This window comes from Mercenaria mercenaria, chromosome 18, assembly GCF_021730395.1.
Source record: "Mercenaria mercenaria strain notata chromosome 18, MADL_Memer_1, whole genome shotgun sequence".
Taxonomy (NCBI): Eukaryota; Metazoa; Mollusca; class Bivalvia; order Venerida; family Veneridae; genus Mercenaria; species Mercenaria mercenaria.
In genome coordinates, this window is record NC_069378.1 from 31,738,680 (window position 1) to 31,754,632 (window position 15,953).

At 35.0% G+C, this 15,953-nt stretch overlaps 1 protein-coding gene across 1 annotated transcript; it reads right to left on the reverse strand.

Annotated features, from left to right (window-relative positions):
• Positions 1–1,207: 1,207 nt before the first annotated feature.
• LOC123538947 (protein CNPPD1-like) lies at positions 1,208–13,499 on the reverse strand. Its single transcript, XM_045323373.2, has 7 exons — positions 13,342–13,499; positions 10,638–10,725; positions 8,573–8,775; positions 7,238–7,366; positions 6,126–6,187; positions 4,972–5,086; positions 1,208–4,624 (listed from the first exon to the last, which is right to left on the reverse strand). Exons 1-7 carry the CDS (start codon positions 13,402–13,404, stop codon positions 3,734–3,736), a joined length of 1,551 nt encoding a protein of 516 aa, XP_045179308.2. The 5' UTR covers positions 13,405–13,499; the 3' UTR covers positions 1,208–3,733.
• Between the last annotated feature and the right edge of the window lie 2,454 nt (positions 13,500–15,953).

Here is a 15,953-nt window from a genome sequence, read left to right on the forward strand (position 1 = left end):
TTCTCTATTTAAATTTTTGCCTTCACTCTTTAGATTACATACTGTGTATGGGAGTGCATGAGACGTGCCTGAACAGTTTCTTGTTCTGCATAGACTGGTCGACGCAAGGATAAACATTTCTGTTGTCAATGTGGGAAATCTATGGAAACAAAATAAACACAAGTCAATTTGCTCAGTGTAGAAGTTTTATTTGTTAAGAATTAAAGAGAATTCCTATAGTTTTTTTCCTTTCATAGAATTTTTTTAAATTCACATAACTGATAGGAAAATTTGTGCTGAAAACAATGAACAAATAAAAACAATAGGTCACCAGGCTTGTTTTTGTGAAAAATTGTTTTGAACACACCCACTGTTGCTGAAACTGCCAGCGATTTTTCAACATTTTCATAATTTTCTGCTTTTTTATAAATACCAACCAAAATATACATCCAGGAAGCAAAATACGGATTTTTCTTTTTGCAGATTTTATTATATACTTATTTGATATCATAGTCGTATTTGTAATACTCTATCCTTACAATAATGGGTACAAATGAAAAACAAATATTGTTTCATATTTACTTTTGTGAACTTTTTTCAATGAAAAATACCCATAGTGAAGAATATTTTTTTTAATTTTGAAAAAACTCTTTCATAGAATTTTTTCTTTTTCTTCTTGTGTATAGATAATTGTATTGTGAGCATAAAAATGGCTAAAAATGTATGGGTCACCAGGCTAAATTTTATGTTAAGACCGCTAGAATACAACACCTGTTCGGACGGAAATGGCGCGAACCTGGCCAAATTGATTACATGTATGTCTGCTAAAAGTTAAAAAAAAGTTTTAAAAATTCCTAATTCTTTCTATAATTGAATACTAAATAATCTGAAAGGTGATATTCTCTTATCAGTACTAAATCAATTATCTTACATTATATGAACAACACTGTCTTTGTACTAAATTGCGATGTGAAAACACAACCACAAAAATAGCAAGATACCTGTCAGGCATGATACTTGTCAATACAACAAAAACCAGTATCAACATTTGATTACTGATATAACTTATCAAAAATGTTATTTCATTCAAAATTCCTCATATTTAAGATTGTCTGTAACATGTTTCAACAAATGTTGACTTCAGTTCAGTTTTCCATAGAAAGTGTCGGCTGCGCAGAAAGATGCGCATAAAAAACTATAGGAATTCCCTTTAAGGAAGTCTGAATGATTTTTTTTTTCAGCATTTAAGGAATTTTAATGTTATTATTTTCCAAATAACCAAATGCAAATTCTAAATTTGGAAATTATACTCTGATTTTCCTTCACGTAATTTTATAACCTTACTACTAAGGCCAAAAGATTCAATGCAGAAATACCAATTAGTTTTCCTAACGAAATGAAAAACAAGTTTCCAGAAGCTTCAGCAGTGTCAGATAAGGTTTGATAAATAATAAAATTGTATGAAATTATTCTCGGTACGACAATAACAGTCTTTACCGTTTTGCTAATTTAACAGTCTTTACAGTAGTTCAGGTCTCGTGATTATCGTGCATTTGTGTATTGGGTATATATATATACCATTACAACGTAACTTTAATTCATCTCGAGGTTAAATATTTGGCAGTGAAGTTTACAATAGTGTATGCCCTACCCACCCTCCCCATATGCTTAAGAGGTTTAAAGCATTCTTATCAATCGATCTATAATAGTTCAGATTTTTATACACGATTTTCTAGTTGTATGCATCTTTATGGACACTAAGCGAGAATAAAAATATTCTTACTCTACTATTTTTGATTTTATTTTCATTTTCACATACAGTTCTTTCACAGGCGGAGTTACTCAAGAGGATATGACGTTGATGGTTTTACATTTAATCATTTCTAGAAATAGTTCTTTTTCAGTCCAAGCAGTGTACAGTTACTTGTTACTTTTATTTTAGTTTACTTTGAAATTTTGTTCAATTCTAAGTTAGTTTCGTTTCAGTTTTCCATTCCATTCCAACAAGACTACGACAACCGGAAACGATGAATGTTGAATAAAACGTGTATTGTGCTGATATATAATGTAAATCGATACTTACTGCCAAATATTAGCCTTATTCCTACTTTCTGTGTTTGTTTTATATCTTACTGTTATGAAAGTTTAGAGAATAATTAATTTACTCTCGAATTTCAGAGAGAGTAATCATATATAATAGATTATACGGAAATGAAATAAAACAATTTTTTTATATGTTGCTTAAATCCTAAAATGTATAGGTCAAATTAGTTGGTATATACTGTAGTACCTTACTTTCCTAATATATCTAATCAATTAAAGGCTCTGACCTCTAGATTTTTGCTAAAAATTTTCTTTCTTTAAAATTGAAGTCTGTGCATAATATGAACATTAGAATACGAGTTTTCAATTCTAAACTATCTGAGAAATGCCAAATCTACAAATTAAAAAATTGTCCAAGTCAGGAATCAAACACAACTTTATCCGTTTGGATTTATATTTGAAAAGCTGTATATGTCAAAAATTTATAATGTTTTACAATTTTGATGAAGCCTACTAGGAAAAATGTTTAAGGAAATTAAGGTACATAAGTGTAAGTAGGAAGGGGTAACTGCCTGGTTTTCAGAGAGATATCCAAAGGGATACACAACTTTTCCCAGCAGAAATTTGGACTAATGTTAAATACATGTGAATTCTAATCAGTTCACTGTTTCTTTGGCACATCCTTTCTGATCTCGTATTTAAGAAATCTGCATGATACATTCAAATTCAAATAATTTGTATAACTTTTTCTTTTAATAAGTAAGCATGTATAAAAAGATTGATTTATAAAGTACAAAAATATCTGAATCCAAAAAATGAAGCTGGTATTTTATTTTCTTGCTTAAATTTTTTAGATATTGTAGTTTTGAACATGTCATTCTCTGCTTTAAATAATTGATTAGACATACACTTTATTAATACAACAGATTTTTGTTTCAAAGGTTAAAATAATTTCTTGCATACTTTAAGGTAGTTTGGACCATATTTTTTTCTACAATGTAGAATTTGATTAAGCCTTGATTTTTGAAAACTTCAAAATATACTAAGAAAATTCAGCAAATAAAAAACATAGGGCCGTGTGCCCGATATTTTGCTACACAGATATGAAAATTTTGATCTCACACGATTTTCATAGTGGCGGTCTATGGGAAAATCACAATTTCGGTAACATTTTCGCTAACAGAAAATTTTTATAATGTATAACTTCTTGCAGCTGTTAACATATGGCCTTTAGTATGGTGGAATAAAAAGTATGTCCGTGTGCTTGTTTTTGATATTTGCCCATGATTAAAAAGATGCACACATTTCAAGCTGATTACCCTGTATAGGACATTCTCTGGAATTAATTAATGTGTCAGATGTATTTTGACTTTTGTTATGTTGCTGTTGTAAAAAATTTATTCAATTGTGGCCATTAATTCGTAAAATAATTTTCATTTCTTTTCCCAGAATCCAGGCTTTATTCTATGCTTTCAGGATATATGATGTTATGTCATTATTTATAGCTTATCAAACGTGCAGAACTACCTTAAGAAAACAAAACAATTATACTGGTTTAATAGTAAAAATGAAACTTCTGTTTAACTTTTACAACTCTTAAATAAACTTAACTTTAATTTATTACTCTTCTTTAATTCAAAATTGACTAAAAAAGGAAACAAAACAACTAAAAATGGAAATCTGAAACAAAAATCTGTTGTAAGCCTAGTTTTCATGTTGTTACGAACACTGGATAGATTGACTGTGTCGCAAATCTCAAATTAATGTCCAGCATGCCAGTGTGTAATGAACCTTTCAACCACGAGTTGCCCGTGTTTCCTTGGCGACAGCAACAATGAATAATTTCAGCACCTTTCAACAAATTAGTATCAAGTCCAGGACGATCTTTCATTTTCATATTTCGCGTGCAATGAGAACAGCAGCTTGCTTCACCAAGACAACTATGCTCAGTCCAAGTTCCTTTTGTAAACCAGTCCGTTTCCATGGAGACATTCCAACAGTTGGGCCAGGAGTCGACAAGACATGGGCCAGATGAACAGAATTCTTTGGTTTCTTCTGGGGCTTTGGTCGAATCTCTAGCTTCAACTTTGCCTTGATCAGAGTCCTTATTCGGTTCATAAGAAAGCCTAGCACCGTATGCAAAGTTTAATAGTGTATCTTTTAGAGTAACAAGGGCAAGAAAAGGGGGTAGGAATCCGTTTAGCAGTCCATTTTGTTCTTTGTGTTGTGACCTTGTGTCCGTCTTCGAGTCAAGGTCATTTCCAGACTCATTTTCCACGACAGTGTCTCTGTCTCCAAGGTAACCTGGGTTACTTTCGTTCAGTTCCTGAAGACTTTCAAGATGACCTTTAGAAATGTCATTTAACTCTGTACTATTCACGCCAATGACCTCTGACCTTGATAACTCTACCAATGACCCTGGATTTCTGGGTTCCAGAGAAAGTTCTGGGTACAAGGTCAGTGCTGGCAGGGCTCTGATGCACAGCGGAAGGACAGTTGAACCAGTATTCATCAAGGTCAAGGATGTTGCTGTTCCCAACATGGTGGATCCAACCATTGTCAATATGCCAGCCAAGTAAGCGAGTGAGGTTGCCGAAAATACCTGTAAAGTACAACAAACAGTTTGTAAAGAGACACATCATTTAAAACCAAACACAGAAAGACAGGGTTGTTCTTTACCAAAGTTCCCAAGTTTTCAATAATTGACTGTCAAAACAGTTCGGTCAAACTTCAGCATAACTCAGTCAAGCTTTGTCCCAACCCCAGACAGCTTTTATCCTTTCTTCTTTCACTTTTGCCATTAACAAAATGGCCATACTATATTCAACAATTAAGTTTCAATTTACTACCACAAAATCTAACACAAACATGTCCAGGCACATAAAAGTGACATGTGGTGTAAGTCAACATTTTACCAATAAAGATGATTTTGAAATACAGATTACTTACAGTCGAAAGTTCCGATACAAGGTCATTCCAGTTCATAAATTTTAAGTCTTGTGATAGCACCATTAAATCTGTGTAGGAGAACCAACCTCTCTCTCGCCCTTGTTTTAACGCAACCCTAAACACAGGAAAAACATAAAAGAAATATCAGTTTTAAAAGGTATGTTGTTTCAATGTGATTACATTGGTGGACGTGAAGTGGCTTTTTCCAGTCCTTGTTTTAATTCAATCCTTAATACCGTACTGTGAAATCATGTTTTTCCACATGCATGTAATTTTGTGGTTTTGGCCAATATGGCAATTTCGTGGGGATATAAGTCTGAGGAGTTCATCTTCTGAAGATAAAATGCAAATTAATAAGGTTATTTTCACTGGGATTACATTTTTCATGGACTAACGCAACTTTCAAATCCACACACAAGCTTTACTGATTTCACCATAAAAGAAACAATACAAGAAAATTCGCAACATATATACAACAAGGCAGTCTGAAAGACAGCTAAATCCCCCGCCACTGCTATGGATAGTGAAAGGGTAAACCCTTGACTTTAAGCTGTGACTTTGACCTTGAACTGACATGGCTGACTCTTGAACTCTGCACAGCGTCTTGATGAGGTGATCATTTGACCCAAGTTTGATGAAAATCCTTCAAGGGGTTTAGGAGATACAGTGCGGACACAAAATAGAAGGCTCAAACCTTTCACCCTAAGTTGTGACCTTGACCTTGAGCCGGCATGGCTGACTCATGGGTTCTGCACATCATCTTGATGAGGTGATCATTTGACCCAAGTTTTATAAAATTCCTTCAAGGGGTTTAAGAGATATAGAGCGACACAAAATGGAAGGCTCAAATCTTTCACCCTAAGTTGTGACCTTGACCTTGAGCCGACAAAGCTGACTCATGGGTTCTGCACATCGTCTTGATAAGGTGATCATTTGAGCCAAGTTTCATAAAAATCCTTCAAGGGGTTTAGGAAATATGGAGCGGACACAAAAGTGTTACGGACAGACGGAAGGACAGACAGAGACCATTCCTATAACCCCCCGCCACTAAGCTCTTTAAACAAAGTTTATAGGCAAAGATTGCCCTAAATCTATTTTTCCCAAAATACATTAAGTTTTGCACAAAAGCTCCTTTAACAAACTAATTTACTTGCCTTCTCTCAATCTTGTGTAACATGTCAGAAAATTCTTCAGGTCTAACAAACAGTTGCCAATCCTGAAAATAAAATATATAAAATCTACTTAACTCTTTTCTAAGTAGAAGTATATCATAAAGCATTAAATCATTTGTTTACAAACAAGTATAAACAATTTTTAAGTTTATATGAACCAAGCTTAATCTCTATCTTTGAAAAAACTAGAATCACAATTAAATAAAACTTTCCTTGGATTTCAAGTCACACCCTATATACACACATCATCATTCTCAATGCTTTTTCAATATATATTATTATTAAATTATATCATACCAGATTTATTACGCTCTTTTCAAAGGCACTTTACATAGCACTAAGGCAGCCACTCAGGGCACCAAATTCATCCTCTACTGTACAGACACAGAGCGATCTGACCAGGGGGATAGAATGAGACAAAGCCCCCAGAACAGAGACACAGAGAGAGAAATCATTTTAGATAAAGGCCTATCTGGCTAACTTAACCTAGCTCTTTGTGATAAGACAGTTGGATTCTTTAACGAGCCTGGTGTATAGTACCGATACACACGAAGATGTCTTTCCTGGGAAGAACCAGAACTGGCCTCAAAATGTTACCTACATTTTAAAAGTTTGTTTCGTTTTCAACAATCCCAGTAAAATACTGTACTATAGTATTACATTTTTTTACTTTGTTGGGAAATTTTGTGGTTCTGGCAAAAACAGTGATTTTCCTAGGAATACTTATTCATGGATTTCAAATTTTAAAGATCAAATGAACAGGTATTTCCCTGGGCTTTAAATTTCACGGACAGACGTAACCACGAAAATTAATAACCCACAAACATCCTTGATTTACCAGTGCATACATGCTTCTACATTTTAAACAACTGAAAACTGACAACTCAAACTACAGTCAAACACCACTCGAAAACCCAGACTCACTCAAGAAATTTATGTGATCCCAGGCAGTTTTTCTTATATTTTCTATGTTATGGTCACTTGAAACAGTGGATCACTCAAGAATCTATCTCAATCCCTTGCGACCTTTGATGATCCATGCTTTTACCGAAAGTCCCATTTTTACAATCAAAATAAAAGTACTAGATACTTACAATTGCCGCCAGAAAGTCCAGTTCCAGTTGGTTGACATCTTCTGTTTCTACATCGCCAGAATTTGCCCATTCATCATTGAAGACTTCCTCGTCTACACCTTCGTCATACAAAAACTTAGAAGCCATCATCTGGATATAACAAAAGAAACTTACATGTACAATCAGGTACAGTTTCATTTTTAACCCTTATCATGCTGGACACAACTGATTCTGCCTTTGCAACCAGTGTAGATCATGATCAGCATGCACATCCGTGCAGTCTGATCATGACCTGCACTGTTCGCCATTCAGTCAGTATCTTTTTGGTATGCACCCCTTATATCAGTTAATGGTACTGTCTAAATTGAAAGATGGACAAGTTCATTATAGAAATTTAGCAGGGTAAGGGTTAGTCCAACTAATTTTATGCGAGTCGCAATATTGTGATAATTTTTGCACAGGTCAATATCTCACCTTTACATACAACACAGGAAGGACCTTTTCTGTGGTGAACCTTCCGCAACGATTCTATGCAGCAATTTTTAAATCGCATTGTAACTATTAAAAAACAAAATTTTAAGATACATTGTGTATCTGGAAAGAATATTCATTTTTTCCTTCCATCCAACTGATGTTTATGGGAATAAATGACAAAACACGAGTTTGTCACTGTTTTGAATAATGCACCCTAAAGTTTACACACATTTTACATGGCTCCGCTTCATGTCACATGATCGATAACAACCAACTGCACTGTCAGCTGTACTGAGTGTAATGGCGGACATGTAAATACAGTGAGGTAGCCAAATGAAACATAAGTGTTTACCCTTTATTAACGCGTTTTACTGTAAATTATGTTTAAACTATAAAATAATAAAGTTTTATTTTGTTTTACGTTTTCATCTTTTAAGTATATTGCCTGACTGTGTTTTAACCTAAATCTATTTTCACCATAGAAAAGGTCTTTACTGGTTTTGACGTAAAGAGAGGGATTCTGCCCTTTCACGAAAATATCTCAGACTTAGTTCTGACGGCGAATTATTTGGACTAGGTAAGGGTTAATAATCAAACAATTAGGGTCCTTTCCAGTAACTGTAGATAAAGACCTCAGGTGACTCTCTCGGCCTTACTTCCAGCATGGGCAGACTTTTGGTAGGACCATCAACCCTCTGCAAACCAGCTGGATGACTTCAACACACGACAACCTGAACAAGGTTTGAACCTACAGATGCCCTAGGTGTGGGGCAAGTGACTGGAAACCAGTGACTTTAATAACTCAACCACAGAGAGGTCATTGAAAAACCGGCTATAGGAGAACACTGTTTATGCTAATTTACTTTTATCTAAAAACATTACCATAGAAATAAGGAAGAGCTCAGAAGATGACACTTGTGTGAGATACTCTGGCTGCTTTTTCTTCAGTCGCTTCACGTACACCATCCCAGCCATGACAGATGATGGTGAAATACATGCCGACCTTGACGTGGATGCAGCCAGGTAATTGTCTAGCTTTCCTAGTTCCCGAGGGGCAGCATCATTGTAGAAATCAACCAACAAGTCTGAAAAGTTAACATAACTAGAGCTTTCAATAAAAGCGATTAATACCCCCAGATGCCACTTTGATACAGAGAAGTAAAAGGTTGTGACCTTAACATTGACCCTGAATATAGTGACATGGGTTATGCACACTGCACGTTGTACAGACGAGTTAAATAATTGATGTTAGTTTTATGAAAATGCTTCCAGTGGTTAAAACGATATCAAGAGGACATAAATTTAAGATAGTTTGACCTTTGACCTCCATGTGTGACCTTTACCTTGGACCCTGTGACCTGGGTTGTGTGAAGTAAATATTCAATGCCAGTTTTTTTTTAAAATCTTCCACATGATTCAGAAGATATGGAGTGGACACAAAGTTAAGCTATTTGATCTTTCACCTGTGTGACAGTTGAGATGAGTGTTTTGAGTAGCTAGTGACATTTTGACCTTTTGGGGGTCAAATTAATTGTATAATTGGATTAACTAACGAGTTTAATTACCCAGCTGATTAGATAATTACGCAGCATTGGTTAATGTTGTTCATGCACGGATCCAGGCAATTTTCTCAGGGGGGAGGGGGGTCGAACCTAACCCTTTCCACGTGTCTTTATACACTAAATAATTTGATGCAATTTGTGTGAATGTTAGCCGTTTACAAGTACAGGGTTGTCAGTAAGTCTTTGTTGAACAGGCTGAAATAGAAAAGTAGCTGACCAGCTGGGGGGTGGGTATCTAGGGGCATGCCCCCTCCCCTGAAAATTTTGAAATTCAGCGCTTCATTTCAAGCATTCTGGGGCATTTTAGGTGCATTTAAGAACACCTTTTCCACTGCAATTTTATGTACAATACACCCCTTATTTTTATGAGCTCACCTGTTAAATTTGGGAAAAACAATAATATTAAGTTTTCTTAAAGGTAAAATTCTTTGTTTCTTTGAGATAATTAACATAAATATGAATTACGTTGGGGTCGTATGTAGCGGCAGCCACATACACTTTGAATGCGGTCCTAATGTTACCTTTTCGAAAAAACATTTTCTTTCCTTCTTCTCTTCTTTCCTTTTTTTAGGATTTTCCAGGGGGCCCAGATACCCCACCCACCAACCTTCTGGATCCGCGCATGTTGTTTGCAGAAAATTTAAAACAATGAAAAGAAATGTCGCACCTGATGTTGCCGACGCAGTTAACAGGTATCTAAATGATTGAAATAAATTTTAATAACTGTATGTGTTTGTTACTGAATACCTGTAAGTATTATTATATCTAACAAAAGTGGTATGTCGCCTCTCACAGACCATTGGTTCCATCTTTGGAGCCACTGGCACAAACTTTTTCTGATTGGCAAATTTGTTGGCACAGAGTGAAATTGACCCTTAAAGTTGAGTTATGGAACCTGTACACTGCATATCAGACCATCACAGTGAACAAATGTGTGAAGTTTAAATCCTTTCCGGTTTGTGGGTACTGAGATGCCAGCTTACATACAAAAAATTTCCCAAATATTGCTCAGTCGAAAAAGGGACATAATTTTGTATAAAATCGAAACAGAGTTATGGATCCTGTGCAATGTAAGTCAGTTTATTACAGTGAATAAGCATAATTATGAAGTTTCAATCCATTCCAACAAGACTTAGTAGTTACTGAGACACCAGCTTACATACAGAAACTTAACCAAATCGGGTCACCGGCATGGGCGAGAGTCCAATAATAGCTCTACCTACATTTGTATTCTTCGAATAGTCAAGCTAAAACCTAATGCATTTTCCTTATTTCCTATTTTTCATTTTATCACGTTTTTGATTGTTTTTCAAATCAAAATAAAATGTCCATGAACAAGGGTTGTCTTAAAAACTAACCCCTCTGAACACTTCAAAGCAACCTACCAGTGACAGGTAAGGATGGCCTTTCTGTTCCAGGCAGTTTGCCATAATAAAATGTTTTTCTTAGTCTTTCATTGAAGATGTTGTCCTCCTGTAAAGATAAAAGAGCATAGTTTTATACATATCAATACATATCATGTTAATGTACCCATTGAAATTATGAAAGCACAGCCTTTTCTAGCTTCCTTCAGTCTCAGTTCAGACTGGCAGAGCCTAAAGTCAACTTACACATAACAAAGGTTCACCACTGATCAGAATACGAGATGCCTAGAAAAAAGACAAGTATATGGAAGAAGAAAAACAGGTTTCATTTCATGTTACCAGGCACACGCTTTTGTTGAGCAACTAACGGGATACTAGATTCTACATTATATGGACAGACCACAGACACTTGGAGCTGTGACAAGCTTATATCAGTATTGGACAGCAATTTTCTGCATATTACCATCACACAGACATATCTGATGAACATGAACAAGTTTCCTAATTTGTCCAGATCATCATCCTCATCATATGACACAAGGTCAGTAACTCTGGTGCAAATATTTTAGGAGTTCTACTAAGTATCTTGTGGCATTTTAAAAATACCCCATATTCTATCAGGCCTAAATATACTCAAGATTACAAAACTTTTCCCCAATTGTTTACATACAGTGACCCTGTTACGGATGATTTGATCTAACTTAATCCAACACAAACACACATGCTATTTGTGTCCATCAATTCAGCCCTGAAAAATCTTTCCATCCATACATATTATATTATTACCGGTCATGGCAATATCAAATGGAAAGCTGATGTGGCTATGCAGCGCAAAATCACTGGGGCCAAAATTAAAAATATATTTGTTTGCTGTGCTGCGCCTCAAAAGTTTTTATTGGTCAAAAATGCTGGTCAATTTTTTTTTATTTAAGTTAAAAAAAAAATGCGATATGACAAGTGCTGCACAAATTTTAAGTTAGCAATATAATAAGTAAGAAAGTTTAAATTGTATTATTTAATTTCATCCTTTGTCTTACAGCAGAAAATATTCTGTAAATAACTATCATAATATTATATCTAATGGTAAAAGTATAATCCCCCACAAAAAAAAAAGAATTGCCTACCTACCTACCCAACTTTAAAAGGTAGGGTCGGGTGACAGCAAACAAAGACTTTTTTTAAATGTGGCCTGGCATGAAAAAACAGGGGTAATAATATATAGAAACTTGCTTTTTTCTAAGCGCGAAATTAATATCGTCATGAGTAACATGATCATTACGTTATAAAGGTCATTCTATTTTTAACCATGCGTCTGGTAAACATTGATGGAATAAACAGGTCCCAGAAAAGTCACAATATAGCTATATAGCTAAATCTAGCTATATATAGCTAGAAGTAGCTATAAACCCAATACCAATAATGCAAAATGTGTGAAAACAAGATGCAAAATGGTCATAATTACATCCAAAAGGTTTATATGATGAAAGACAATAACAAAATCCAAGATCTTTGTAGTCACATTTTCAATAACTGTGGCAGTATTTTGCAATAAATCATCACTGAATTTTTCACTTGTGATAATCATCGTAGTATAAGACAAATTTATGAATGACTAATCGCAGAAATTCGCAAAATGTATTGAAACTGAAACTGCATAGATCTCCATTCTTTGTGAGAATACCAGTCGTTTCACCCCCTGGATGTTTCACCCCTAGTTGTTTCACCTCCCAAAACCCTAGTTGTTTCACCCCCCATGTGAATATGAAAAGTATGATTGATTTAAGTTAAAGTTTCAGTTTAAATTATCTAAAAAGAGGTTTAATCATATTTGTTAAAATATTTAACTTAATAAACATCATTTTTTATTTCCAAATAATAATCAATGTTGCTGAATATGTTGATTAAGTATGTGCTAAAGTTCTGCTGTTATGCCTCTTTGATCTGAGACTGCTCAACACCTAACATTAATCAAAGATCAATCAAGTATAACAGTAGATCATTTAACACCTATTTAATCACTATAAATAAGCAGGGGGTGAAACATCTAGGGGTGAAACAACCAGGAGGTGAAAAGTCTAGGGGAGAAACGTCTAGGAGGTGAAACGTCTTGATACCCTTTGTGATTGTCTTCTGTCTCATAAACCATTTGAATGGGATAATAATTATTTAACATTTAATATACACATATGTTAAAAAATTGTTATTGTTTTTATAGCTATTTCTAGCTATATATAGCTAGATTTAATTTGTGACTTTTCTGGGACCTGATAAAGTGAAACCAGTCTGAAACTAAATTGGTTTTTTTTACTGAGTGTCTGCTAAATCGACGGAATAAAACATATACCAGTCAAATTCTATCCTGGAAAGTAGGCCAACAGGATAATGCCAAATGCAGATATGGGTAAGGCTTACAAGAATGACAACTAAAAAATATGAGATCATAAAATAAGTCATCCCGATAAGCCAAATGAAAGGCCTGTACCTGTCGATATATTAGGGTTCTGTATTTTTAAAATGCCACAAGATACTTAGGAAACTTGTTCATGTTCATCAGATATGCCTGTGTGATGGTAATATGCAGAAAATTGCTGACCAATACTGATATCAGCTTGTCAAAACCCCAAGTGTCTAGTCATGTCTGTAGGACAGTGACTGGTGACCGAGTGAGACACCAAAAATGGCAAAATGTTTTGGCAATTTCATTCGAATTTCAAATATTACTTACTTCTTCCATCTTTCTGGGAGAAATATATGTTCCTCCTTGGAAGGATTTCTCAGATAAATACATAATGGGACCTTAAAGGCTGAGACAGTCCCTGTTGTTTTGTTGTTTTTGTTGACTTTTTGAGGGAAATACTTCTTGGTTGTGGTTGATTTCTCCTTGAGGATATTTTACTTAAAATTTAATCGAACAAATCCCGGTCTCACTAAAAGCACACAAGCGACAACGTCAAGAAGGTTTTTTTTTATCTACATCTACATCTACATGATTCTTCCAACAATTATTAACGATTATGACTGGAAGGCGCTTGTCTGGGCAGTGTTAGAAATGAGAAAACTCATTAGGTGCAAAGAATAAAAATTACTACAGGTGCTAAGTTAAAAACATAGTGAAGGAAGTTACTGCAGATGTACAGTAGCCAGCCGCTCAGCAAATATGTTGAGGCTAGGGCTGGACTGTACATATTGAGGAAGGCCATTCCATAGTCTGATTGTACGGGGGAAGAAGGAGTTCATGTGGTATTGAGTACGGGACTGTGGAATTAGTTAGTTCAGGTTTCTGGTCGGAGTTAGATGGTTATGGTCGACGCATACATGATTCGTTCGGATTTTGTAAAAATAGATGAGAGAAGATTGTATTCGCCGTTGTTCTAAAGTTTGCCAGTTTAGGGTGTTAATCATCTGGGTTACACTGCTTGTATAATTATAGTCGTTAATTTAAAAGATAAACCGTGCAGCTGATCTTTGCACTTTTTCGACTTTGTATGAGAGGGACTTTTGCCAGGGGTGCCAGATGGATGAGCAATATTCGAGTTGTGGACGGACATAGGTGTTATAGGCTTTCTCTTTGACCTTTTTGTATGTTGTCTGAACATTTCTTTTGATGAATTTAAGAGAGTTGTTTGCTTTAGAGGAAATAGTATTAATATGTTCAGACCAGTTTAAGTCTTTAGTTAGTGTAACACCTAAGTATTTAGCGGTATCGGTAGATTTCAGTTGCTTGTCTTGCAGGGTGTAAGGAAACATTACAGGGTTTCGTTTGCGAGTAATTCTCAGCACCTATTACTTACTAGATCTATTTTTTTTATTTATTTATAATGAAAATTATGTTAATTTTTTCTTTACATGAAGTTAACCATTCACTGGGATACATGCAGCTTAATTCATTTTTGCATTCTATTTTTACTCAAACCAATTTTCGGTGCATTTTCTCCCTAAAGATCCATGCCATATGTTGATACTGCTCTATATACATGTATAATGATGGTCACTTTTTCTATATCTCACTTAAACGATGTTTTATACTTGGTGTCAGAATAATTTGTATGTTTGATATATTGATAAGGTAACACATGAAGCACAGATAGTGCTTGACTCCCTTTCCATGCCAGCATTGCTATAATTATTGTTGAATTACTGTAAATAATAGAATTTGGGTCATTTGTGGATGATTTGGGTTCATTATGTGGATAACTGGATCCCGGCATCACACATTATGCCATATACAAAAGTTAAAGGGAACCAGATATTTGATAGAGTAAGTACTCGTTGTAAAACGCTATGCTTAAATTTGGACCAATCAGAAACAAGTTCTAAAAATAGCACGTCTGCTGAGGTATAAATAGGTTGATGGATGACAGAGAGGGCAATCGGTATCCAGCGATCGAAGAAGACACATCGAGGATTCAACTAATAATTTATCCCAGTACCTTGAGAAGGAGATTATTGATCATTAGTTTGCACCTTTAAACTACCCAGTATTGGACTGTAGCTCTATTAATAAATTTTCATGATTCTTGCTTTTTCGGTGCAGTTGTCAGGGCAGGGTTGGTCAATAGTTTTAAAATTTCAATTTCTCATATTGACTGTGTACACGATTTCTAGAACATTCAGAACTTTTACCTTACTTTCACTATGTCCCTCGTTTTTGGCGGGAAGATTAGGCTAATTAATAGGCAGGTTTGCCCAGTGGTAGGTTTATTCTGTGTTTGGTCGCCGAAACGAAAGGTAAAGTGTTTACCTCCTTTTCACTGACCTGCCTGAACCACTCCCTCCCTCTCTCTCTCCCCCAGATATAATATTAGGAAATTTTATCTGCTTTATTTTTCAGGGTTTTGTATTTGAGAAATCAGACATTTGATTTTGTTATTACTGAGTTGTTGAAATTTAACAATAAGAAGGTTAACCAATAAAAAGTATGAACTGTGGATCTTTTGTTTTCTTCAAAATCATTCCGAAACTATGAAAAATTGATCGAACCTGGGGCTTTCAGAGTACAAAATTTTGTCTCCTGTTACACTTTTAATTCATTATATAATAACCTGGTTCAGTGTGATGTTTCGTTCCCTGGTCTTGCACAATTTGTGACCAACAAAATTTTTCAAATACTTCTTCCACTACTATTGATTCATTGGTATCTGAAAACAGTATCTCTGTCCTCGAAAACTTGAATAGAGACGAGTCCACTTGTCATGCTAAACATCCAAAAATAAACCAAAAAGTCCCCTGTCGTGAAAGCAAACACCCTCATCCCCTTAAGATATTAAATATTAACTGCCAATCTATAGTTAATAAAAAAAACATGAACTATATACTCTCATAGATGAACACAAATCC

Coding starts and splice junctions, on each gene's coding strand:
- LOC123538947 (XM_045323373.2), bottom strand. CDS start 13,404: ATGTATTTATCTGAGAAATCCTTCCAAGGAGGAACATATATTTCTCCC. Junction 8,776..10,637: donor GCCATCCTTACCTGTCACTG/GTAGGTTGCTTT, acceptor TTAACTTTTCAG/ACTTGTTGGTTGATTTCTAC. Junction 4,625..4,971: donor TTGTATCGGAACTTTCGACT/GTAAGTAATCTG, acceptor TGTACTTTACAG/GTATTTTCGGCAACCTCACT.